This window comes from Pelecanus crispus, chromosome 3, assembly GCF_030463565.1.
Source record: "Pelecanus crispus isolate bPelCri1 chromosome 3, bPelCri1.pri, whole genome shotgun sequence".
Taxonomy (NCBI): domain Eukaryota; kingdom Metazoa; phylum Chordata; class Aves; order Pelecaniformes; family Pelecanidae; genus Pelecanus; species Pelecanus crispus.
The window spans coordinates 96,180,415-96,206,477 of NC_134645.1; the positions used below are offsets into that span (position 1 = coordinate 96,180,415).

A 26,063-nucleotide genomic window follows, 5' to 3' on the forward strand; every position below is an offset into this window, starting at 1 on the left:
TTCTGCACTGCAACTCTTTGACTCATACCATCACAATTGGTGAAATGTTGGCATACATGGCAAAATATCACTGGAACTTGAACCTATGCTGTCTCAGTGACTTTCTCAGAGGATGGCTGTACATCTGGTGTAAGACTGAGTAGAAAATGAATAGCAGAGGTGCTCAAGTGAGTTTCATCGGTGCAGATTGGATGCATCCCTCCAAGAACTACTCAAACATTTACAGCATTTTCTTGCATCCTTCGATGCAAACCATATCAGATAATAGAACAGCATCTCAGGTCAAATGCTTCTAAGATGGCCAAGGAAATACAAATAGATATATGTTTCATATGTCAACATAAAAATCAATCATTCTTCAATGCTGTTTCTAGTCCATGTCCTGGACCTTAAGCAGACTGATATAGGATTCAGATGTTGGCAATGAAACCATAGATGGCCTTTGGTATTTTCTATGGATTCCAGCAGCAGCGGTTAGTAGAGTTGATGAATAACAAGGAGGATCCTTCACCAGAATCTTCACTTATCTGTCTGAAAGAGACGATATATATTTCTACCTTAAACGAGACATATGACGTCAAGGAGAACATTACTTTCTTACGATGCTCTTTCAGGTAGGAAGGAAATGTGTCAAAATCACATGTGTTGACTCATAAAGCTTTCAGCATGTTCAGTATTTGTGGTTGGTACAAATTGCATTTATTGTGAACAGGGATTCATTGTTAGTCAGTATATGACAATTATATTCACAAGAGCAGGGGAATCTTACCAGTGCATATTGTATTTTCTATTCTCATCTATAATAGGTACATAATTCACAACAGTTATTTTGCCATGAATTGTATAGTTAGTATAATTCAAAGATGTTACCAAATTGACTATTTAGAGAGGGAGAAAAAAACATGTTTGTCTCTTATAAGGCCTAAGTGTAAATTTCATAAAAATTATTTCAAATTATATTTTTAGCTTGCTTTCTGAATTTGGTTGATTTAACAATCGTGTTTCTCCACTTGGAACAGAAAACAACACAGATTTGTGTGAGTATCTGGGAGGAGGGGAACAGCTGAGGGCTTATGATATCTAGTTTAGTTTCTTAGTGCTACCTACTTGCAGAAATTAAATTCCTCACACCTACTGAAATGTCAAAGCACATTGATTGAAGACAACAGTGATCTTTGGTACCAAAATGTAAATCCAGGTTAATTTAAAGGGTTCTGTAGAAGAACCATTATCTAATGCCATCTCCTAGCTTTGAATGTAACACCATTAAAACAAAAAGTTTGGGGATTTCTATTAAAATTTAGACATTTACTACTGTCATTGCTATATCATATATTTCAAAATAATTTATCACATTCTTCTCCAGGTTTATTTCCATATATGTTCTGAGGCATACCTTGTTTCATTATAACAAAACATTTAGTATTTTTAACATAAGGATAACAACAGGAACATATCACATAAGGATTCATGGGAGCCTTGCCTTATTTGAGTACTATGTTAACAGTAACTAAATTCTTCATATTCCATAAATGTTTAAAGGAGCATCATCATGCATTCCTGCCAAGAAGCAGGATTTATGAAAATCCACCACTTTCCTGAATTCTCAGGAAGGAAAATCCCTTAGTACAGATCTAACTCAAAACGAGAACAGAGTCTTTAAAAGGTTGAAAATTACAGAACTTGCCTTTTAAGCAGGAGCCTGGAGCTCCTCTCCTGTGTCATAGAGAGCTTGAGCACAGCTTGTGAACATGTGCAGGTGTCATTTTGCAATGCTGAATCCAAGCAAGAGATACAGGGATTAGATATATTTTGTCTTCAGTACAAAGTCCCCACTGCACAGTCACCTCCCTGACACATGAAGTAAGGTTGAGTCTTGCATAACATAAGGCATTAGTAGGTACATGAAAAGTTCTGTATTGCTGGGTGTGTAGACACTAGCTTTGTGGTACTTGTGCAGGAAGCTGCTAGTGGACATCAGTCAGCTGAACACAGGGTCTTCCAAGCTGGAGGCCTGGACCTGGCCCCCATAGCTCTTTGCCACAGTTAGATACCCAGGCCTCATTCCACAGGTAATGGTACTATTTAGTGACATTTAAGAATGGCATTTGCATAAGCCAACATGCCAAACGGGAATTACCAAGCTCATCATTGTCAATATTCATTCTGAGGAATCAAACTTAATTACTTTTAATATAAATGCCATAGCCCTCTTCCTCTCTTTTAGGAACACATGCATTCTCCTCTGGCCAGTGTTCATCTTCTTCCGAAGCCAGGCATTAATGTCAGCTCCTTATCCTTCAGCAAAACATCCCCACAGTAATGGATACTACCCTCTTACCCAGCAGTTCACTGGTTAAGTGCACTAAAACTGAAGAATTGAGTTCCAAACTGAGTTCTGTCCTGTGCCTCAGCTACCCCAGCTAGCTCCCAGATAATACCCACTACCCACCAGGATGTAACAGCTGTTGGGGCCGAGTCCCCTCAGCAACTCCTCTCAATGTTCTTTCACTGTGTGCGTTAAAAATAGTTAAGTAATATATTGGACCCAAAGATAAGTACAAGCAAGACATACAATCTTGTGTTTAAGGGCACTGAGCTCTCAGAGACAAGATCTGAGCAGATTAAATATTAGTATTAATTTTTCTAATATGGGATATCATACTCTCAAGTTTTTAAAGTTGTGAGCCTTCACAGTTGTGAAAACAAGCTTGGAAATGTAATGCAAACACAGTCAGAGCTACAGTGTCTGACAAAGACTGTCAAAGGAATCCCAAACATCAGTAAGAGTACAAGGAAAGGGCCTCTGCTTCCACACCTGCATGGGAAGATAAAGCTTGTTGCATGCTTCTCTGAGAGAAGATAGGTACTGCTCCTAGTACTCATCTGCAGGATCTAGGCTACATTTGATGATAAAGCCATGCCATATTTTAACATGTCGCTGCTCATCTAAGCCCCCTCAATCCAGTCAGACCCTTCTCACGCAACTGGGACTGAGGCAACGTGGCATAAAAAAGATTACAAAAGGAATATAAGGAGAGAACATTTCATGGGCACCCTGTCTGTCACTGGCAAGTGCCATTAGAATTTGGGGTCCTCACTATTCCCACAACAGGAGACTGCCTCTAAGCAAAGAGTCCGAGATATTACCTCTCTTTGTACTTTCTATGCTCCATCTGGTGTTTACATTGATCAGACCTTTCAGAGATCTCAAGATGAACTTTCCATGACTAGTCATCCTTGCTTTTGTCACTTGTAGAATTATCAACACGGGGGCTGTTGGCCCTGCTGTATATTTAATTGGATCACAACAAGACATTTATGGGATCTTCGTTGAATTAACCCTCTTTGATAAGGTTTCCTCACCCTATTTCAACAGTTACCCCTAAATAAGTCTTGTCTTTTAATTAATAATTATTTTATTGTGCAGGCAATATGTCTCATTTATCAATCAAGCATTCCTCTCTATCTTGAGAACATCCACTTATTTTTCATACTAATCTGCTTTTTCATACATGTCAAACCTTGTGATGTTTTTAATGATGAATTATTCAGACGTCAATAGTTTTGTCCTGATGTCACCTTGAATTTTGCTGCCGAAACCTTTATTTACCATATTCTAAATTCTTCTCTGTATATAATGACATCTTAATTTTCTAAGGGCAAATAAAACTAGAAGTTTAATTCCAAATTAATGCTGTTGGTAAATTTTCCTACACAGAGATTGCCTACAAAAAAACCCAAACAACCCACACCAAAATTGAAGACCTCCCAAAACTGATACTATCAACAGCTAGAAATTATTAAAGCTGTACAGAAAAGCATCCACTACAGTTATACCAAAAAAAGTATGAATACAAGCTTCTTGCTCCTGTGTTAATAAAAGCAAATTAAAAAAAAAAAAAGCTCTGACCAATTATCAGAATGGTTTTAAACTCTTTTTTTCTAGAATCCAGTTAAATAACAATCTACTTTTCCTTTTTCATATTGCAGATTATTAAAAACACATAAGAACTCTCACCTTTGAAATCTATTTCTCCTGCATTGTTTTTTTTAGTGAGGGTACAAATTTGATAATGCAGGTTTCAAGAGACACAGGGGAGAGGCCTGGCCTAATTCCAAGGATGTCAGATTTTTAATTTGAGAAATGAATACCATTTATCTGCCTGAAAACAAAACCTGAAGAACAGTACTATGCACTTGAGAGACCTGTATGGATGTCAAAGCACTTTGATTTGGTCCCATACAAATAAGATTGCTATATCATATTTTGAAAATTGCTTTATCATATTTTGAAAATCTTTTGTTATATTTGTCTAAGTTCAGGACTAGAGATTAGGAACTCCAAATTTTAATAATGGCTGACAATGACTCTGTAGATCACCTTGGTAAAACCAGTATGCCACCTGGAAAATGGGGACAATGATGCAGATTTTTTCAAGTGAGAATAAAGAAGGACAGTTACAGCTTTGTTTAAGGCACTTTGGAGATTAAGCTAAAGTACAGTAAAATGTTACCAGACTTTGACAGTTATCTGCCTTTCTGCCCTAGAACTATCAAAGAAAACTAAAAATCTTAGACATACTTTTTAAAGGTAAAACTGAGACAGTCACCTTTGTGAAACAACAGAGTTAAATAAAATGTCAAATTGGGCAGGGTAAACACTAAATATATTAATTGCATATTTTTGTTTCAGAAAAGTGAATGAGAACAAAAAAAAATTACAAAAATTACTTATTTTAAGAAAAGTAAAACAGCCTGATATTATTGGGATTTTTTTACACGGCCAAATGATGTATCTTGTAAAATTTGCACCACTCCGGTTTACTTGATTACTATGTTACAAGGTAAAAAGAAAAGGATCAGCTAATATACATGGGTTCAATTTCATAATAGCAGAGGTCTTTTTAGATTTTTTTTTAACCCAGGACACTGAAAGCAAAGCATCTAAAAAGTTGTAGATGGAGGTATATTATAGTAAAGTATATGGCTGAACCCTCTGCTAGTCATAGATAAAAATTTCTCAATTCAGAATTTCCACAGACACAGGGTAAAGCACAGGTCTGAAGAATTGTGAACAAATAATGTTTGTACCAGAAGACAGGTTTTCTTCCATTCCTGTTCAGTACATATTAGGAAATAAGTATTGGACAATCATGTGAAGAGGTTGATGCTTTCTCCAATTCAAATTTTGCTTAAGTTTAGTAAAAAAGTGATTTCAAGAACTAATGATAATAAAAGTTACTCTAGCAAGGGAAATTTACTAAGCACAAGATATAAATTAAACTAAACCTATTAAAGTAAGCATTCTTAAGCAACAGTTCCCTCCTGCAAAAAAGTGGAAATTGAAGAGAAAGAATGAAAAGAGAAAAAATTTACACCTACCCTGAATAGGCCTGGAGAACAGTGAACACTGGAAGCAGATAATGTATGGTCACTTTCACAGACTGAAAAGCCCAAATAGTGACCCTAACACAGAGTTTGAAATCACTACACCAATCATTTGAGAAGAATCTCCTTTGTCAGTCTTATAAATAGTAAAATTCTTAATTCAAGTTAATGACTTAGGGATAAATCCTGGGGAAGAAGCAAATCCTTCAAGAAAGGCCTCTGCTCCATAGAAAAGCTATCACAGAGCTTAGTGACAAAATCCTTTGTCCCATATATCATTCAGATAATTCACTGTCTCAGCTGATCCAGTGTTTGGCCACTTGTGGTTTCTGATGGACCCAGAGCCCTGTTTTTACAGGGAAAAATCTTTTTATGCAGTTTATCGTTCATGATCTGACATTACTGTGGAAAAAGTACTTCCACTTCATTTAATGACAAATGTTATATGACTGCACCATCATTTTAAACTACCTTGCAACAATTAGACAGTTATAGGCCTACAGGTTGCTGCTTCTGGCATGCTTTACGACGCAATAACAATCACCTGTTGCCTTCATTGTATAACTTCCTGTCTTTCATACAATATTCATCATAATCAAACAGTTGACTTTTTTCCTTATCAGACTACCCCCTACCTCATAATATATATGTCACTATTATGATTTCTACACAGTAAGCATTGAATGTTCATTCTCAAGTTAAATAAGAACTGAGACATAGAATCATAAAATCATAGAATCATAGAATTGTTTAGGTTGGAAAAGACCGTTAAAATCATTGAGTCCAACCATTAACCTAACACTGCCTAACACTGCCAAGTCCACCATTAAACTCATGTCACCATGAGTGGTGACTCAACTACTTCCCTGGGCAGCCTCTTCCAATGCTTGACAACCCTTCCCATGAAGAAATTTTTCCTAATATCCAACCTAAACCTCCCCTGGTGCAGCTTAAGCCCATTTCCTCTCGTCCTATCGCTAACCACGTGGGAGAAGACACCAATGCCCACCTCACTACACCCTCCTTTCAGGCAGTTGTAGAGAGCAATAAGGTCTCCCCTCAGCCTCCTTTTCTCCAGGCTAAACAATCCCAGTTCCCTCAGCCGCTCCTCACAGGACTTGTGCTCCAGACCCTTCACCAGCTTCGTTGCCCTTCTTTGGACATGCTCCAGCACCTCAATGTCTTTCTTATACTGAGGGGCCCAAAACTGGACACAGTATTCAAGATGCAGCCTCACCAGTGCCGAGTACAGGGGTATGATCACTTCCCTAGTCCTGCTGGCCACACTATTTCGGATACATATATATGTATATATACACACACTGATATATATGGTAGAACTTTTCCCATTGTCTACTTCAAATACTATTCTTTTTGTAACAATATGCTTTTAAATTATTTTTCTCTTTTCATTTATCTGCCCACTTTTCTTTAAACATTTAATTAACACAGTTCCGAATTGTCAAGATAATGTGTTTTTACCTTCCTTATTTTCTCTTGATTTGCCTAAGAACATGATAATTAGTGTTTGTTATATGCAGCATGACATTTCTTCTTTCTTCAGCAAACGGATAATTTTTTACTCTTAATTTTTTTTATATTACTCTCACTGAACTTGTTCCTTTTGAACCCTATTATTTCCTTTTATTCTTCTTTCACAAGTTTTAAAACCATTCTTCAAAGTAAGTTTTTCAGTTGATTCATCAGCATTCAGGTACACATATACCATGTCTTTCGTACATTTTCTGCCTTGAAGTTTTCCAATTATCTACAGATTTTACACTTTTCTTTCAAAACAGTTCTCTCAAAACATCTTTTATTCTGTTTAGATTTTTCTTTATTTTTCATCAGTAATGACTGTATCAAATGTGTGAAAATGCAACCAAAAAAAAGTATTTCCAAATTAACTTTAACATCTTTATTAATATGTATGCAAAATTTTGGAAGATAATCTAAAAGATACTAATTGCTCCTGTCACACGATCCTGCAAAATGCCGTATTTCAGCTCATTTAAATATGTACCTTACATGCTATTTTTATCATTAACATTTTTACATTAAATTTAGCTGCTATGTCATATAATACTGCATCACAAATACTTAGGAAGTGGAATGAAATGAGTCCTGAATTTTTGCATGCCTTTTAAGATGGGGGTTCCTATGCTTGAGGCTATTTTGACACCCCAGAAGCATTTCCATTTTTCACAACTGAATAGCTCCATAAGCAAAACTTAACCCTAGATCTTCAATTCCCACTCAATGATTTCACTTTTTTCTACTGTAGCTGTTCCATTTTGCCAGGAATAGTTAAAGGTCTATTGAGATACAATGCCAGAGTGTTCACAACACCTATCATCCAGTGGCAAAGAAACATAATTGCAGTCTGTTCTGATTAATACTTAAGTTTATGTGAGGGAAGGATAGGGATAGGGGAGTGCACTGAGGAGTAGAAGAGGGAGACTGGAAACAGCTCTTTCTTTCCCCAAAGACAATCAAACTCCTGTTCAGCTTTTGAAAGAAAATTTTTCAGGGTCCATTTCTTGGGATGGTTTCAAGACTATGAACCTGATGTGAGGGGAGATGTGCGTTGAAGCCCAAAGGAAAGATATCTTAGATGGGTGCAGATTTAAGGTACAACTATTTCTCATTTTACTTATCTGCTAGCATAGACACCTTTTCACACTCTAAGCTGATGCAGATATACTTCACTTTCCCCAAACTCCAGACCGCTACTTATCACTGTACTGTAAATTTCCCTACAGGGTGATATGCTGACAAATGAGATGCTGTAGCACGAAGCTCAAGCACTTAAGTGTCCTTTGTGGATCTAACCCAAAGTCGCTTTTGAAAACAAGATTTAGGGCTTCTGAACTTTTACCCTGTGTTTTCTGGGGTCACGTGTTGAGATATAAGGAAACTAGTCACCAGGTCTCTTGAGTCCCAGTTCCCCCATGTGGTCACAGGACATTTCAGCACATTAATTCAGTCAGGGCATTAACACCAATATAACGTAACAAAAAGAACTCTCAGGTTCATGCCCATTTTCCAGACATGATCTTGCATTGGATACCTACTACCTATGCAATGTATATTTATGTACATGCTTACTTTTTCTCTTTTCCAGAAATCCCTAATAAAATAAACCGTGAAGCCAAACATCTTGCAGATGCCTCAGGGTCAGACAAAACAGAAAGAACAACAAAGAGGTCCAGAGTATCAACCATAAGGCGGATATTTGACATGGCAAAACACCGAACAAAGAGGTCATCCTTTTTCTCAACTGGTGTGAAAGTTTGCCCGCAAGAATCAGTGAAGCAGATTTTAGCCAGTCACCAAGCTTACTATAGATTAAGAGGTAAGATGATTATTGTAGCATGTACTTCCTCCTTGAAAGTATTTCTTTTAATTGAGGAAACACAATAATTTTCCGGAATCTTGTTCTTTAGCTCTAGGCGGTGTATGTGCTATTTGCTTTATGCTTTATTTTTACCTAGATAATCAAATGTTACATGTACATCAGCATGGTTCAAGGCAGACAGTTACCAGAACAGAATAAAACAATGCACTCAAAGGACTAATGAACTCAGTGTAATTGAATAGTGTTCCAGCATGGCAGAACATGAAGACCAAATTATGTTCGTACTACTGTGTAAAGATGTACCACCTTTCTCAAAAGTGCAGTGGATATCATCATTGCTACTCAGAATTAATCTTACCAGCTCAAGACAAATAATGAAACTATTCATCGGTCATTGCACAAATATGTTGGTGTATCTGTAGTTATAGCCTGTGGCAGTGTTGGTATGCTGTAAACACTGAGATAACTGCCGGCTGCTCACGCAAAGACCTTAGTCTTATTTTTGAAGTCTAGAATGGTTTTTCTGCCCTTTCCCAATTAATTCGCTCCCTCCCCAGCCCTTTCTTTACCTCCCTTGACCGTAGAGAGCCTGTAGAGTTACCACTCAAATTTTAGGTCCCTAGAGAGCATGGTGTATATAGCCCTTTGTTTTTTACATTTCTTCTCTTCCTCCCTCTGCCTCTCCCAGTCTTTCATTCCATGGCTGTTCCAATTTGTATTAGAAAACTGAATATTTTTGTGCTGCAGCTAGATGGTCCAAAGCTAATTCTAAAACCTAGTCAGCACTTCTGGGATGCAAGTATCTAAGGCAACATCTAGTCTCTAAATCAACTTTGCTTATCTATTTGTCTTCGATATTGGTCTCCAACCATTCACATACATGTATGTAACTTGGCTGCTCCTCAGCTCTCTTTCAGGGAACCAGCTAGTTCCCTCTGAAATGAAACCTGGATGTAGAGCCACAAAAATTTTACTCCAGCAGTGACTTGCTATAGGCAGCATAGGCAAACTACACCAATGTCTGTAGCCATTCCTATAGATACAAACATATTTGGTATCCATTGTGGGACTGAATTCCAATCCAATGGGCATTGGACAGAATTCTGAAACGTGTTAAAGAGGCTGATCCAAAAAGCCTTTCTTAAATACTAATTAATCCTAAAATTCCCTAAAACTCACTGGTCACATCCCTGATTAGGCTGAAAACAAGCTATCCTGGGACAGGCTGGTATCATCGACCTGAAGTCCAAGAACTACAACTATGACATTTTCATTTAAAAACCGATGATGACAATACTACCACCTTTTTGGAGAGCAGCACATCAGCTGGGATATTGGACTCTGTAAATCTTGTATTGCAAGCAGGTTTAAACTTACATCTCCTCTTTCCCAGCAGGCTGTCCTACACTCACAAAATTCTCTGAGTAAGTGTCATCCAGTCCTTCAACTGAAGCTGGAGTACTTCCCAAAAAGTAAGCAAGAGGACCTGCAGCTGAATAATTTGTACACTCATTCAGGAAAAGGCGTTTCTGCTCCCTTGAGTAATTGCACATTTTCCATTACAATGTCCTTCATTAAAACCTCAAAAAATCTTTCCTTCAAGGAATGATCAGAACCCAAGACTTCTTCCCTCCCAGCTGAGCATGCTAATTTACCTGATGAAAGTGATACATGAAAAAAAAAGAAAAGGTGGAAGTGAAAATGTGGTGATGCAAGCATTATCCTTGAAGCTGTAACCACAGTACAAGCCTTCATGAAAAGATAATTTGGTAGCTGCGCTGGAGTCTTGCAGCCTGTGCCTATCTGTGGGACAATCTTACCTTCATTCGGTTTTGTAGACATACTTTTAGGTCCATTCTTTTCCGTACCTAAAATCTAGGAGACCACTTCCACCCCTCTAAGTCCCACAACACATTTAGAACTGTAATAGCACTGTGGATCATATCTGTCCTCTAGAGAATTTTACTGCTTCCTAAGAAAAAATACACTTTTTTTTTTTTTTTTACATATATATATATTCTATGCTTTCAGGAATGAGCACACAACACAAAGCAGCTCAGATAGAGGAGCTCAGACAGTTGCTATTGGATAACCTGAGCCTACTGTGACCCATACCAATTCTGAAATAACACACCGTAGCTTAAGTCACCATGAAGACAGTCCCTCACGTGGAGCAAACTGGGAGCATGCATGGAATCAGCTACGAAGGCTCCTCAGCTGGCCATGTGTCATGTTTATCTAAACCCTGGTAACTGGATTACTTTTCAACAGATAGTATATCTTTATTCAGCAGTTACTGCTCAGAAAAACAGACACAAGAGAGCTGTAAGTGAGAAAAAGATGATAGAAAGTAGCCTGAACTGCTAGCTCATAATGAATAAATCTCTTCAAAAGACAGCCTGTTCCTTTTTAATAATCTGACCACATCTGCTCTCTACTGGGAGGGCAGGTCATTCCTGAGGTATTACTGAGGTGCCCTAACACAGCTAGGTGAGTACATCCCTACAGCAAGTTTAGAGCATACCTAGAGAAACTGACTGCACTAATTTCAGAGACACTGATATTTTAGATAATGCAGATCATTATCTCACTCTAAGTCAAAGCAGGTATCAAATACTGAAAATAAATGTCCCATCTTACAGTAATGAACTTTGCAAAGTAAAGTGCTAAAGGCAACAGCTTTTAAATTGCTAGCAAGTTTTTATTAAAATGTTTTTTCTAATACATTTGAACATCCCCTTCTCTAAAAACATTTAGCTTTAAACAACATATTCAAGAAGTGTGTTCCTTCATCTTGAGTGAGTATACATTATATTTTCACAAAGCCAAAAATACAGCTGGCTTTGTTGTCTCTAACAATACCAGAGGAATCAACAAGCAGTGAGAGAGGCAGTCACCCATGAATGGGAAGGTATAGGAACAGCTTAGCTAAACTGAACTGGTTCTGTTCAAAACACATTGGTTCTAGCAGCCACCAACCCATGTTGGTTATCCTACATAACCGTGTTCACAGACTCTGCCGGGGACAACATGCACAAGTGGATATTTCTGCAGTTAAGCAGGAAAGTCCACACAGAACAGCACTTCCTGGCTGGCTCTGTGCTAGCTTGAGGATCTCTTTGGACCACTCAGTGATTCACGTGCAGCCAGGATTCATTCTATGTTTAGTTTGAGGCTGTCAGAAGTGAGTTAAGTGAAACCCAAATATTTTGGGTGTGGGGAAGGGCTGGTATCTGAACAGAAATCCACAGACGTTAGTATAGTTAGTCAGATAGGCAGTAGCTGTCTGGAGGAGGGAACAGTTCATCCTCCAGAACCTTTTAGAAATGGTTTCAACTTACAAAAAAGAGGACAATTCAGCAAGGTGTTGGTAAAAGTGCACTCAGAACCGTAGCCCCACCTGGCCATCTATGACTCTCAAAAACGCACTTCTGCAGACATATCTAAGACCTGTGTTATCAGAATCATCAAGGGAAAGTAAACCCTATGAAGTATTTCTGAGCAGTCATTTTATAACCTAGCTGCTGCTGCTTTCTCCCCTCCCTCACGTACTCATGCATGTCATGATCCTCATTCACAGTGCTAGAGACCAAGGTCTTTGCAGCAAGAATGTATTTTTTACAAGTTTTGCCTGAAATGCCTGACAGAGTTCTGACTGCTAGAAAAAGGATCAAAAAACTGGATGCCAAGCCCAAATATGCATTCTAACATATTTCGTAGCATACTACAGCTGAACTTCACAGCTTTCTTGCATAAGGAGTGAGAATATGTAAAAGAATTATGTAAAAGTATTAGTCTCCATTATGTATTTTACATAATCTGATGTAATTAAGTCAGTTTGCATCCAGTAAATGAAGCTCCCTTAGAGCCATTCCTGAATACCACCTTTTCAAAATCTCCCCCACTGTCTTATATTCTTTATGTTCTTTTTGTTTCCCCAAATGATGCAGAACGCTACTGTTCTCTCTGCAGCCACAGTACCTGTTAATCTTGTCTGATGTAGCCTGACGTTTAACGGGGTGATTCATCACCATGGAGGAGATATTTTAACATTGAGCAAGTGACTGTGTACAGTTGTGTAGAGAGGAAGGAAATCCTATTCTTTCCAAAGGAATTTTACCTATACTAAGTCATTCAATTTTTCCAAAGGTGTTTAAAAAAACATAAAAGCATGCACCTGCTGCAGAATGTCCTGAAGATTTTGAAAAGACTAATTACTTTGAAAATTTGGAATATAATCAAATCACTTTAGCCTGCTGAATTTAAAAAATATTTTTTTTCCATTAAAATGTTTTATGTGTGGGAAATATAAAAATCTTAAAAATGTTCTGTCCAGCTTGTTCTATGCATAGTTAACCATACTAATGTACAAAACCTTTGTATACAGTTAAAATTATGATTATCCAAGTATGATGACTGCTAGGTTGGTTTTTTTTCTCTACCTGCCTGTTTGCTCTCACTAGAACGTCCAGTATGTACCTTTGTATGTATGTACCTTTGAGGTAAAGGAAGTGTGCTTTGTGTTTGCTCCTTATTCATGATGACGATGTCAGGCCAAATTAACCTCTTTTTCAAAATAAGGGAAATTAGCTTAATTCAAAGACGGTTAATCCTTCAGCATAAAGGCAAATGACTGTCAACTCAAAAATACCTAAAAGACCTAAATATCTAAAAATACCTAGAAGCTGGATTTGTTTACTAAGTACAGTAAAATCTGTAAATCCCAAATCACTTTAAAAAGGCTTTCAAGTTTCCTTTTTAGTACAAAGCATCCATCCCCAGCCCCTTTTTTCTTACTCAGTCTGCCAGGAAGCTGTGTGGGAAGCCTTTCGTATTTTTCTGGATCGGATTCCTGATACTTCTGAATATCAGAACTGGGTTACTGCCTGCCAGAGGGAAACCTTCTGCATATTCGACATTGGCAAAAACTTCAGCAATTCCCAAGAGCACCTGGAAATAATCCAACGGGTAAGGATCACTGACATTTGTTTAGAAACTGGAGGAGACTTCCAAGTCCCTCCCCATCTGCTTCTATAAGGGCAAAGTATTGCTCAGGAAGAGGAGGGGGCATGTGTTAGAAGGCAAACATAAAAGTACTGTAAATGAAAGCGCTAACAGGCTTCTGCTCAATGGTTGGATACACCCACTAGTAAAATGCTGTTTTTCTTAATCTTTTCGCAGCGAGTAAAACATAGAACCTTCCAGGAAAGGTAAGTAGCACAAGTAGAACCTTGCCATTTGATGTTACTGCCTTTTTTGAAAAAGATATGTGTAGATGTGCGTGGATGTGAGCAGATACACAGATAGCACTGTGGTGTATTTGGTGTGTGCTGTGAGATGTGTATACTGTATGTATCATAGTACACAGTAATGGAATCACAAATAATGAAGGTGGCCAAATGTCTGAGTTGCCTGTTCACTTTGAGACACCACAGAATGTCTTCTGAGACTAATGTGAGCATGAAACCCTGACAGAGCCACAGTTTTGCGTTAGACTAGTGTTGATTGGGAGTGTGCCAAAAGATTACCCACAATTGCTGTAATTCTCAAAAGGAGAGTCAGAGAGCTTAACAAAAGTTTATCTGGGAGGCTACATCAAGCAATAATACGAAAACTCTATGCCTTCACTTTAGCTTTCCCCTGTATTTTTATCCGTCATGATAGTGTTAACTAGTGTGATGCTTTATTCCATAAGCTCTTGGAAAAAAAGTTTGCTCCTGGCAATGCTCAGAAGTCTGAGAATGGCAGGATTAAAGTTACAATACTGAACTCTGCCTCTCTGCTTATAAATACTATAGTACAGCAAATCGAATCATTGTCCACGGTTTCTCTGATTAATGTATTATTTTTTCCTTCAAATTTTCTTAGATTTTCAGGTGCAGCAAATAATCTTTTCCATTCATATGTTATACCGTCTCATGATCACAGAGGTCTTATGTATCTTTATTCATTATGACATGGGAGCTTTGAGTGTTCTTCTTTCTCAAAAACGTATTTTTAATGATGTAGGGCCTAATTAAACTCCCCTGGAAGTCCAAATTGAGGTCTTTTCACACATTCTAGTGCGAACAGCAGCAGCAAGGCAATAAGTGAAGTGACTGATCTCACAGTTCTTATGCTCTTTGTGAACAGTATGGTATTACCTAGACACAATTCAGAAGGTGAAGTAAATTCTATGAAATTACTCGTATTTTAGCTGCAAATACAGGCAGCCATGATTATCCATTGTTGGACTTCATCTTCACTACTGTGTGGTTTGAGAAACATTTTGTATCTTCTGTAGATTACATGTAGAGAGATCAGTCTTCAGTTAAAGACACAAAACATAATTAGATAACATTGTGAAAACATTACAAATAATACTTTAGTTCTCACCACACAAGATATCCAGAAGATGTGGTAAATCAGGAGTTGTTCATGTTCTTTATTTATGTTATTAAATATCTAGGTTAGTCCTGTATGGAAGTGCAGCCCAGCCATCTTTTCTGTCTGTGCTACAAGCTTCATGTAGCCTCAATTAACACCACACTACACATTTGCAATGCCCTTAGTTCTTTCACTCATATCAGTTTTCACAAACACTCCACCTGCACACACTGCCTTAATAATAGCTATTTCTATAGGAATTTTGAGGAAGTCTATCCTCATTTATTTCCATGATTGGGCTTTTTATTTTATGCTGTGGTTTTTTCCACACTCAGAATCTGAAACAACTGAAATTCTTCACCCCCCAATTTCAAGAAAGAAAATTCTCAAAATGTCACTTAGAAGATTCTTATCTAAGAATCTAAATGTCTCCAAAAGCTACAAATTAATAAAAATTTAGGTTTAGAGCCAAAATTATTCTATAGCCTTAACTGCAGGAATCTTTAACACATCTATTATAAAATGTACTTATACGAACACACCACTTCTGCTTTTCAGGCAAGCTAACAGTCACAGTTACAAAATTTATTTACCAGCACATGACTGTAAAACTTACAACAGAAAATAGTATCAACAATACAAAAACAAATCCTGTGACACAAAGCAGACAATCTGTACATCACACCCACCATATTCTTACTTGAGTTTTCAGCTGTCTGCCATGAGGACCATGGTACACATTAACCCATTAATATTACATCCAGATCCAAACATAAACATTCCTACAGATGATAATAATCTTGATACAGAAATCTGATTTGAAACTGTCATTAGTTGGAAGCATCCTTATGATATTATAACGCAGGCTGACCACTGAAAAAATAAGTCCACCCATCCTCTCCTCACACCAAACAATATGAAACACCCTTGGAACCATGAAATGTCCATTGGCTTTAAAATTGGAAGACACTCAAAGCCCTCACTGAACTATCTTGATAGGATGAGATATAGCAAAGGAGACAATAGTTGGTTTAGATAATGTACAAGAAATCTGACTTCCATTTTAGTCAGTGGTCAACCATTCATAGACTTCAAAGAGAGAAAAAGCAGACCCTGTGCACTGATTTAATCTCTGTGACCCCATCTTTCTGCTTGCTTGGAGAAAATCAGTTATGAAACCTCATGAGCAGAATCGTGACAGGATTGGTAGTCCTTGGTGGAGGAATATATCAAATCAGTATTTTTGTTCATTGTAAGAGCAAATACCATATTGAAGGAGAGGAAAGGAAATATATAAACTGTGGAATATAAAACATGATCTACTGTTCCATTGCCTGTTTATCCAGCTTATCAAATATTCCATTAGAAATAACTTCTCTCATTTGAAATACACTTAATATAGGGGTCATTTCTACATTTTTTTTACACCTTTGCCATTGCCAGTACAGCATGCTGATCATTAAATCACTCATTTCTATTTGATTGATAGGAAAGATGAAATATCCACGGAGAAAACAGGTGGCAAAAAGCTGGAAGACATTCCTTCCATTTCTACAGGTAAAATCAAACCTGCTTGCTGTGTGTCTGCCCATTAAATAGAATTGCTAAAAGCAGTGATTCATAGATCTTAGAAAGCTGTAATTTCATGAATGCAGTGGAAGCATGACAAGTTCAGTGAAGTACAATGAAAATGCTTTAGGAAAATAATCTATAAGAAACATTTTTTATAGTGTGCCTGCTACTCAAATGTAGCATTCCAGGTTTATTTCAGTCTTGCACATGTTTTCCTAGTTTCACCTGTAGAGAGTAGAGCTAATTTTGCTTCAGTTATGAAATAACGTTTAGAGTGTCAGCTGCTGCGTTTTGTAAGCCAAAATAAGCAAGTGGATGAAAATAATTACTTTAGCCAGAAAGTCACAGTGATGCCAAGACATTGATTTGACCAGATTATTCCAATTAGAGCTACCAATACTGTTGTGTACTACAGTTCTTTAAAATAATGTTAGAAATTTATGTAGTGACAAAAATCTGTAAACATGAGCATTTTGGTTCAAGGAGGAAACATCCTGCACACATATCTTTATGAGGACCAAATACAACAATCTTATTGATTGTGATTTCCAGCATTTTGGCTCTAGCTGAAAAAATCTGTCAAAGCCTCGTTACTTTAAATTGAGGCCTAAAGAAAGGTGGCTATCATAGAGACAAAGATCTCGATTGGCAAAATCAAGCTTAGACATTTGGTGATATGTAATGAGGTATGATAGGAAATTATCAAATACTATTATTTAATTCACACAATTTTACTGATGCATAGTCAGTGCCATTTTTGCCTTCAGTCACACACACGTGCAACGTTACTGATGTTTTGACCTGGAAAGAAAGGCCATCTATTGTATAAAAAGTAGTACTTTTACCCATGCCATAAGTCACAACCACCTTTCACTGGCCCAGGCTTACGCTCAAACACACCCTCCATAAGGAGAGCTTCTCCAGTGAGCTGATACCTGACTAACAGAGAAAGGGGAAGATTCTCGATGTGCAAACCTGTTCTTGCCTGATTTTACTTTAACTGCCCCCAGGCTCCCCTGGCGCATCCCTCTCTCCATACGCACCGGTACCTAACGGCACGCTGCTCAACGAAATTGTTAACGACACGAAGACTCCGGTGAAGGTGAGGGCAGCCTGTTTTCCTACCCCACTTTTTCACTCACCTTTTTGAGTTCAGCTGGCAGAAATGAGGGGGAAGCCTTACAAACACTTAGTGCTTATAAAATGAGCGCTCCCCTCTGCTACTGCTAGTAGGACTGAAGGGTTTTATTAGTGTCTCTTCTGTACTGGAATAGTGTGTGATGTTTCTTGCGTACGTGGTAGAAAGTATAAAAATATGACAACCAGCTTTTAGGCAGAGTCTTAATTCTTTTAGTGAGGGGCCTGTTGCCTATTTTGCACCATTTTGTAACATTGTTCTTCATTAAATAATGTAAAAATGCATACCTTCTGAGCTTTGCACAACGCAGGGGATAGGACTGGACCTTCTTGCCTTTTTCCTGCCAGCCAGCCAGCTGTCAAACGGGGGATCTGCTGAAGTCTCCTCAGAGCAGCCATGCAGCATGGCACAGGGGGCTACCCCCTCCTCCGCAGGTTTACAGCCGCTACCACAGGCCACAGGTTACGTCTGAGACAGGTGGGGGTGAAAGGAGGGGCAGTTATTTTCCCCGTCCTGGCCGCTGTGCCTGGGGGTGGCAGGGAGGCAGCCCTGCCCTCAGCGCAGCTGCGTGGCTTCAGGCAACCTTCCGGAACCTTCCTCTGGAGAGAGGCAGAGGCCTCAGCAGAGCCTGAGGGCCCAGGGTGGACCCCGCTGCTGAGGAGCAGCAGGCAGGAAACGGCCCCTTGCATTTCCCCTCTACTTTGCTGAGATGTTTTTCGATTTCTAAAAAGTTTGCCCTTCTAGAGCAGCTCCTCAAAAAAGCCACTCTGGGTTTTTTTGTTGTGTGTGCGTACTGGCTGTAGGAAGAGGTTCATGCCGCCTCCTCCCTGCTTGGGTGAACACAAGGTCTTGGTGCTGACGCCGCCAAGAATTTGAGGGCAGAAATGCTGGCCGAAGCTTCGCCCATCACATCCCTGGCAAATTGACACCTTTCTCCGTCCCACCTCTGCAAGATTCTCAACTCTGGCACGGGAATTGCACCAGAGTGATCCCAGATAAATGCTACATGTACTGTCCAAAATTATTACATCCTCAGGATCTAAGAAAGCAAAATAATCTCAATATTCTCAACTGTGTATTACCTACTTGTGTCATAGCCTTTGGAGTGGAAGAGCAGGTAGAATATGAGGAGAAAATGGTTTTAAAATCGCTTATTTGTGGTGTTTGAGATGTACCAGGAGATTGGCATTAACCAGTTCCTCCATGTTATAGGTCTCCTTATTCTTTCTCAGCCCGGTCCTTTGTGACCAGCTCCCTAAAGGCTGGCTCCTCAAAAGTAATAGAGCAACTATACAGAAAGTGCATATTCCTTAATCTTCTGTTTATATGATAGAACATTACAGAATGCTCTTTCTCTAACTGATGAGCCATATTTTTATATACAACACAAAACATCTGTTCCTCTAAAACAGAGGCATCCTAAGGAATGGCTTAGCAGAGCTGAGTTACACAGAAGCAATGGGTGCAGAAAGTGTTCTCTTCTGTTTCAGTCATTCTTTATTATATTAACATCTTATTTTCTCTCTTATCCCCTGACACACTGTAATTGCACATATTTCTTGTTCTGCTTATTCTTGGAAGCCATCAAAAACCTAGGTCTTATGTATGGGACAGATGTGCAGCCTCATGCCAACCGGCCCGGCAGCAGAAGTGGAAACCCCACCTCTCCGTGGGATTCAGGCTGATGAGCTTGCTGCTCGTTTGGGCCAGTTTCTTCCTAATTGTTGCCTTGCTCTTGTTGTGTTTGGCTTTTTATCCAAGGTATAAAAAGCCTGGCTGAAAGTAGAATTGCCCTTGAACAAATAAAAATATAAAAAAAGTTTTTAAAGAGTACCAAATATGTAAATATTGCTAATAAGTATGAACATGCAATGTGTATGCAGTACATGCAGTAAAGAAAAACTTATTTTGTGTTCCAAGACCTTCATATTTTTAACAGGCAAACTTTATAGAACCCTGAAATGTTTTATTCAGAAAAAAATAAAAAAGGCTCTTTTGTGTAATAAAATACATTGACAGTGGGACGCAGAGATGGTATGTGTTAACATTAGTAACAAGTTTTGTGAAGAAGGACTGAGAGATTGGCAGAAGCCAAGAATTTGCTGGGTGGCCTCTCTGCATCACCTCTTCAAGTACTTTCCTTCCAAGACTTGAAATTTGAAGCTTAGCTCTGTTTGTGAATAAGAAATGGTAGATACCTCCTGATCTTAAAATTAGCAAATGTGTATTGTTATATCTAAGATGAGTTAGGAAATATTTCTGAATGCACCCATAGTGGCTCTTCTCCTTGTGGCCAGCACATCGTAGCCTACAAATGAATTGGCTTTTGGAGTTTAACGTTACTAAAGGAAAAAATTAGTAAGCGTAGGCCAAAACTGCAAATAGTGTTGGGAAACAATAAGCAAAGTGAGAGTACTTTTAATAGCAGTAAAGTCAGCTGCACAGAAAAGGTATAACAGAGGTAGGGCTAATTCTACTTTATTATCAGGAAAAACCAAATACAAGCATCTGAACATGAAACAGTACAGAGTCTGTCAGTCTGCTCTGGCTGACCATGGGTATTCTGGGGGTAGGATACCAACCAGCTTTTAGCATTTGCTTGTCACTTTCCTTGATGTCACACACTTTCCTCCAAAGTGGCAAGTAAAGCTATATGACTTTAATGATAATGGAAACAAAAAGTCTTGGTAATAGTCTCTGTGCAAGAAATGGCTTGATTCTCTTCATCACCTTCATTTATGCATATGAAAGGCAACTCTCAAGTCATAATAATAGAAACTTGTTTGCAAAAGGCAGAAGAATTAAGCCAACAGATGTGGCTAGGAACCCTCACCTTTCGTATGATGTGGTTCAGAAAGTTATTTTGGGGACAGGCTTAAAAGGGAACACTTCTATGTATTAAATACTGAAATGTGGGAGGAAAATCACTTGGTTTTATTTCTCCCCTTTTTTTCCTCTCCTCTTCTTTTCCAGGAGCTGGGAACGAATACAGTCCCAGAGCTGCCTGTGGAGCAAATGGTAGAATTCAGTGTCACTCTCACTGATCAGGAGTACACAGCTGAACTTAATGATCCCAACTCCCCACAGTACCAACAACTTGCTGCCAAGTTTCAGCTACAGGTAAGGAGGCTGAGCAAATGCCAAAATGTTGGCTTTGTACCTTGGCTGAGATTCATAATATGAAACTACCTTCACCATGAAACAGAACTAGAATCTGCTGCCCTCATTTGGAATAGGTAATTCCTATTGTCTCAAGACCTTCAGTTTTCCTTCATATAGAGCCAGCTTTTCCCCTCGTTTAGGGCATCTGTTCAGCCACCAAGCTAAACAAGCCAACGTCTTTGTCAGCAGTAGAGCCTCAGATAACTGATGAACAGAGTAACTTTAGGAATATCATTTGGGCTTAATCAGGAATTCATGGACAGTACTTTGTCATAATGTAATTTCTACAATAAACCTAATGAGAAATGTAATATAAATGTTAGAAGTAATTAGCTACTGTTGTCTGAACTATTCTTCAAAGGACTTCCAGTCATTTTGTTGTGCATTACCACAGTTTCTGTAAGAACTGGAACATTTGTGGTATTTTCATATAATTAATAATACTAAATGAATGTTCAGCTATCAGTTTAATAGATAGCAGTTAATGACTTGAGGTTCCCAAAAGGTTTTCTTAGTAAAATTAACTAAAGCTTCTCATCAGTTTCATGAGCATTCCTTAGTGCAAGCTATTTCACTATCCTGGTTCAGTTTCAGATATGCATAGAAAAATGGTGAAAGATGTGCTGGCAGAGCTGATAAAAAGTGGCTTCCCTGGAGATTTCCAGTATTATCCTCAAAACAGAACTGCCAGCAGACATTGTTTACTACACATATAATGATGTAATTCAGCAATCTGACTTTGAAGTTATTTCATCAATTTCATTAATAGGAGGGGGTGAAATGCAAGGTTTCTGGATTGTTAAATTATTTTCCATTGTCATGAAATTTCATCTGTCACTTTAGAGAGTCCAAAACTGTTCTTGACATGGAATGTTGAATAGAAAATGATTTGTAGTCCAGTACCATGAAATACACATGATGTGTTTTCCTCCAAAGATAGGTCATGGAGGAGGCAGAGGGCAATCTTGATACAAGACAGTTTTACAAGTGCACTCAAAGGAGTGAGGGGATTGGATTCAGAAGTAAAACCTTATCCAGCTACATGTGCTCTTGTACAAATTCCAGAGAAGCCCTTGCAAAGGCTGGGGCCATGGAGTTCCAAGCTCAGTTTCTGATTCATTGCAGGACATGGCAAGAGGGAAGAGTTACAGCAGATATTACAGTGCAGATGTTCAGAAGTACAACTGTATACCACAACAGACATTTAAAATCACATGAAAAATGGAATGCAGATTCAGATGCTTATGCTACCCAGTGAATCAAGATTCATTTGGCAAAAGTAGTGAATAGGAAGCTACATATGTGCATACAGTTAAAAGAAAGCATGAACTTTTTTCTGATATAATGTGATATACCAAGAAGACAATGAACAGGGCCCATGCCAAAAGTCAGCTGGCAGAACATGGCTAAAATGGGATTCAGTTGCCTAAATATGGACGTCTGGTGCCATTTTAGGTGCCCCAGGTTGTCCAACACATCTGCAAGGGCCTCTCAAATATGAGAGCTGCACTCTTTTGAACCAGCAACTGAGCAGAAGATGACCTTAAGTCATCTAAAATGATAGTGCTTCCCTAAGTTCAAGGAAATTAATTGCATCTTAGTGATTTAGGCCCTTGATCTCCATTACTTTCAGCTAACATTAGTCACATGAATAACATTTAAAATCTTCCCATGGTCTAATTGCTACTTCTGCACCACTTTTACTAAGTCAGGCCAAGCTTAAAATGAAGTATTTGCCTCAGCTCCTTTCCTACTCTTCTCTTGTGGGAGGTGGGCAAGGGGAGTGTAGATGGTAGGCCATTTTCTGCACTAGACTTCAGCTTCCTGCGATGCAAAAGACATCTAGGCTGATACAGTGTGGCTGATAACTGGTATTGTGATAATATACTGATCTTCTGCTACTTCTTCACTTAACCTACGTTAGAGATGTAGAGAAAGCTGTGGGTCTGACTGCCCATTCCCTACCAGTTCTGACAAACTCTCATGCACGGATGAATGAGTTTTAAATGTATGCTGGATTTGTACAGAATCAGATAGCTAAGGAAGGGGAAAGGTCTCCACATTAGCTCGTATACTTTTTAAGTGATATGATGAATTAAAAGGACCTGATTCCTCAAAAGGCTTTTTCACTTATTTTCAAATGCTGTATTCCCTCGACTCCACAGGCTTTGCTAACAGATGAAAGGCTTAGACAATGTCTTGCCTGGTAGTTAACATTACCAGGAACTGAATCAGAAAGGAACTGTGGAACTGTGCTTAAAAAAAAAAAATCCCTTTCCTCTGACATAGTAGTTGTGAATAAAATATTTCATTTGACTTAGCTGTATAAATGTTGCTACAGTTGGGAAAGACCAAAAGATCAATCAGCTGGATCTCAAAACATTGTTAATTCTTGATGTGCTGATAAAAACACTTATTATCCTAAAGTCTGAATATGGAGTTATTCTCTTTGTACAAGACAGGTAAAACTGTTTAATTTATAAATGATTTGTCATATAATCTAAATCTGCCTGCATTTGGTTAATATTTCTAAATAATTAACAATGTAGAGTTAAGGTGACTTGAATCACAAAATTATTCATGAACCAAAACTGCTGAAAATGAGAAAAATATTTGATTCATGTTGTTTGACTTGCTTTATTATGAACTAGATCATCACTGATTTACATAATTACATTATTAAAGAAAAGCTGTATTTTGTACTTCATTTTGCTGATTAACAGGTAATACAGGCAGCATATACAAACCAAATATAGTTGGGCAATGCTGATACCACAGAGGGCAGCTGAGACTGTGTCATGGTTTAGCCCCAGCCAGCAACTAAGCACCATGCAGCCGCTCGCTCACTCCCCCTACCCCGATGGGAAGGGGGAGAGAATTGGAGGAGTAAGAGTGAGAAAAACTCCTGGGTTGAGATAAGAACAGTTTAAGAATTGAAATAAAGTAAATAGTAATGGTAATAATAACAACATAATAATGATAATAATAATGATAATGATGATGATGATGATGATAATAATAATAATAATAATAATAATAATAATAATAATAATAATAATAATATACAAAGCAAGTGATGCACAATGCAATTGCTCACCACCCGCCGACCGATACCCAGACAGTTCCCAAGCAGCGATCGCTGCTCCCCGGCCAACCCCTCCCAGTTTATATACTGAGCATGACATCATATGGTATGGAATAGCCCTTTGGCCAGTTTGGATCAACTCTTCTGGCTGTGCCCCCTCCCAGTTTCTTGTGTACCTGGCAGAGCATGAAAAGCTGAAAAGTCCTTGACTAGCATAAGCAGTCCTTAGCAACAACTAAAACATCAGTCTGTTATCAACATTCTTCTCCTACTAAATCCAAACCACAGCACTATGCCTGCTACTAGGAAGAAATTTAACTCTATCCCAGCCAAAACCAGGACAGACTGTTTCCTAAAGCTGTTTCTGAAATGTGAAAAATATTGTCTAGATAGTCAACCTGTGTTTGCTTTTTAGCGGTAGAACTTATGCTGATTTAATTATTTTATGTTTTTCTATAGATGCAAAAAATATTTGAGAAACTTCCAGGATTCAAAGAAATCCACGTATTAGGATTTAAGTAAGTAAGAAAATGGGAATCATTTTTCTATGTGCTGCTAGGATTCTCCTCTTCCTTCTTTCCCTCCAGCATGAAGAGACCTGTATAATAGTGGGGTGTGTATTGCTATAAACAGAAAACAGATTTCTGGGAACAACACAGAGGCAATGTGGAAAGAAGTGAAACATATCCCAAGTGAGACTGAGGTTTTGAATTACTAAGTAGAAGTAGCTTTGATTCCCTGAGGGGTGAAGTAATCAATAAAACCTTTGAAATTGTTTGCTAGCAACATTTTATTAAGGACTTTCTTAAATGACAAGGTAAAGAGAGTTAGGAGTATGATTGTTTAGGTGGCTACTTTTTTATATGTGAATCCTGTGCCCTTCATAAATCACAGTGAAGGTGCCTTGGCAAGAGAAGGTTGCAGGAGGATACACATACATATAAAACTTTCCCAATAGGTGTTTCAAACAATTTACAATGTTTCAATTTTTAGTGAATTTATATTCTGTCTTGCCATTTCTTTTACTTTTAGCTTCCTTGTATGCTTACTGCCTGGGCAAGCTACTGTGCATTTTTTCAATAGAGAATCTGTGGGGTGGGGGGTGGGGGGGTGTGTCAAAAACTGAGTATTTGATATGGTTATGCTTCTATAGGTAAAAGCACATTATGTAAAGAATCAAGGGAAAAACAAATTACTAACAGTAAAAAATAACGAAATTGAAAGGGAATAAAGAGCAGGAAAAAAAGACATAAATTTATGTGGGCTTATGGCACAGCATCAGGAACATTCAGTCCTTCTAGTAATATTTAATACATATTGAAGAACACTCATATCGCAATGTAATTTTAGACAAGAGCATACTTTTTCCTAGCTTTTCTCTCTGCAAAATTGCTGGGGAAAAGGAGAGAGAAGAGCAAAATGGAGTGAAAATCAGTTGCTTATATTTTGATGATGAAAGTAAGAAAACAAAAAGCTGGCTACTGCAGAACATGCAGAGAAAATCTGTAGTAGCATCTCATAATTACAACTTGCAATAACTAACCTCTTTCAGTTGTGACTCCAGGAGATCTGGGATTCATTTCTGTTTAGTATCTTGGTCTTAGGAGCTGATATGAAAGTACATTCAGCTATGTGGAGGATCAGGATTGCTTCCTATCATCTAGTAATTTAGTTAGTTCCTGAGAGTTACAGATCAGCAAAGACAGTTGTTGCTATCCATTCTTCCGTAGGCATATTGCTACCTATATTAGCAGCATTTCTCACAAGGCAATACGGAAGAACAACATTAGAGATATCTAGAGAATTCATCAGGGAAAATAACAGGGAATTACATTACAGAAGGCCAACACAGGCATGTCTTCCAGAGGTAATTAATAGCTCAAGTTACCCCTGTGACTAGGATCTGAGTAGGCACCACGTGTGGTAACAGTAATAGTTGTTACTACTGTCACAGGTGCTCATTGCCACCATAAAGATATAGATTAGCAATG

At 38.3% G+C, this 26,063-nt stretch overlaps 1 protein-coding gene across 1 annotated transcript in view; it reads left to right on the plus strand.

Annotated features, from left to right (window-relative positions):
- The window catches only part of IMPG1 (interphotoreceptor matrix proteoglycan 1), a 68,475-nt gene that overhangs the window by 5,081 nt on the left and 37,331 nt on the right, over window positions 1-26,063 (plus strand). The window contains exons 2-8 of the mRNA XM_075708310.1: window positions 8,516-8,746; window positions 13,551-13,717; window positions 13,931-13,959; window positions 16,605-16,672; window positions 17,698-17,789; window positions 20,799-20,945; window positions 24,532-24,590. Coding sequence (XP_075564425.1) covers window positions 8,516-8,746; window positions 13,551-13,717; window positions 13,931-13,959; window positions 16,605-16,672; window positions 17,698-17,789; window positions 20,799-20,945; window positions 24,532-24,590 — 793 coding nt within the window. The remainder of the gene's footprint in view (window positions 1-8,515; window positions 8,747-13,550; window positions 13,718-13,930; window positions 13,960-16,604; window positions 16,673-17,697; window positions 17,790-20,798; window positions 20,946-24,531; window positions 24,591-26,063) is intronic.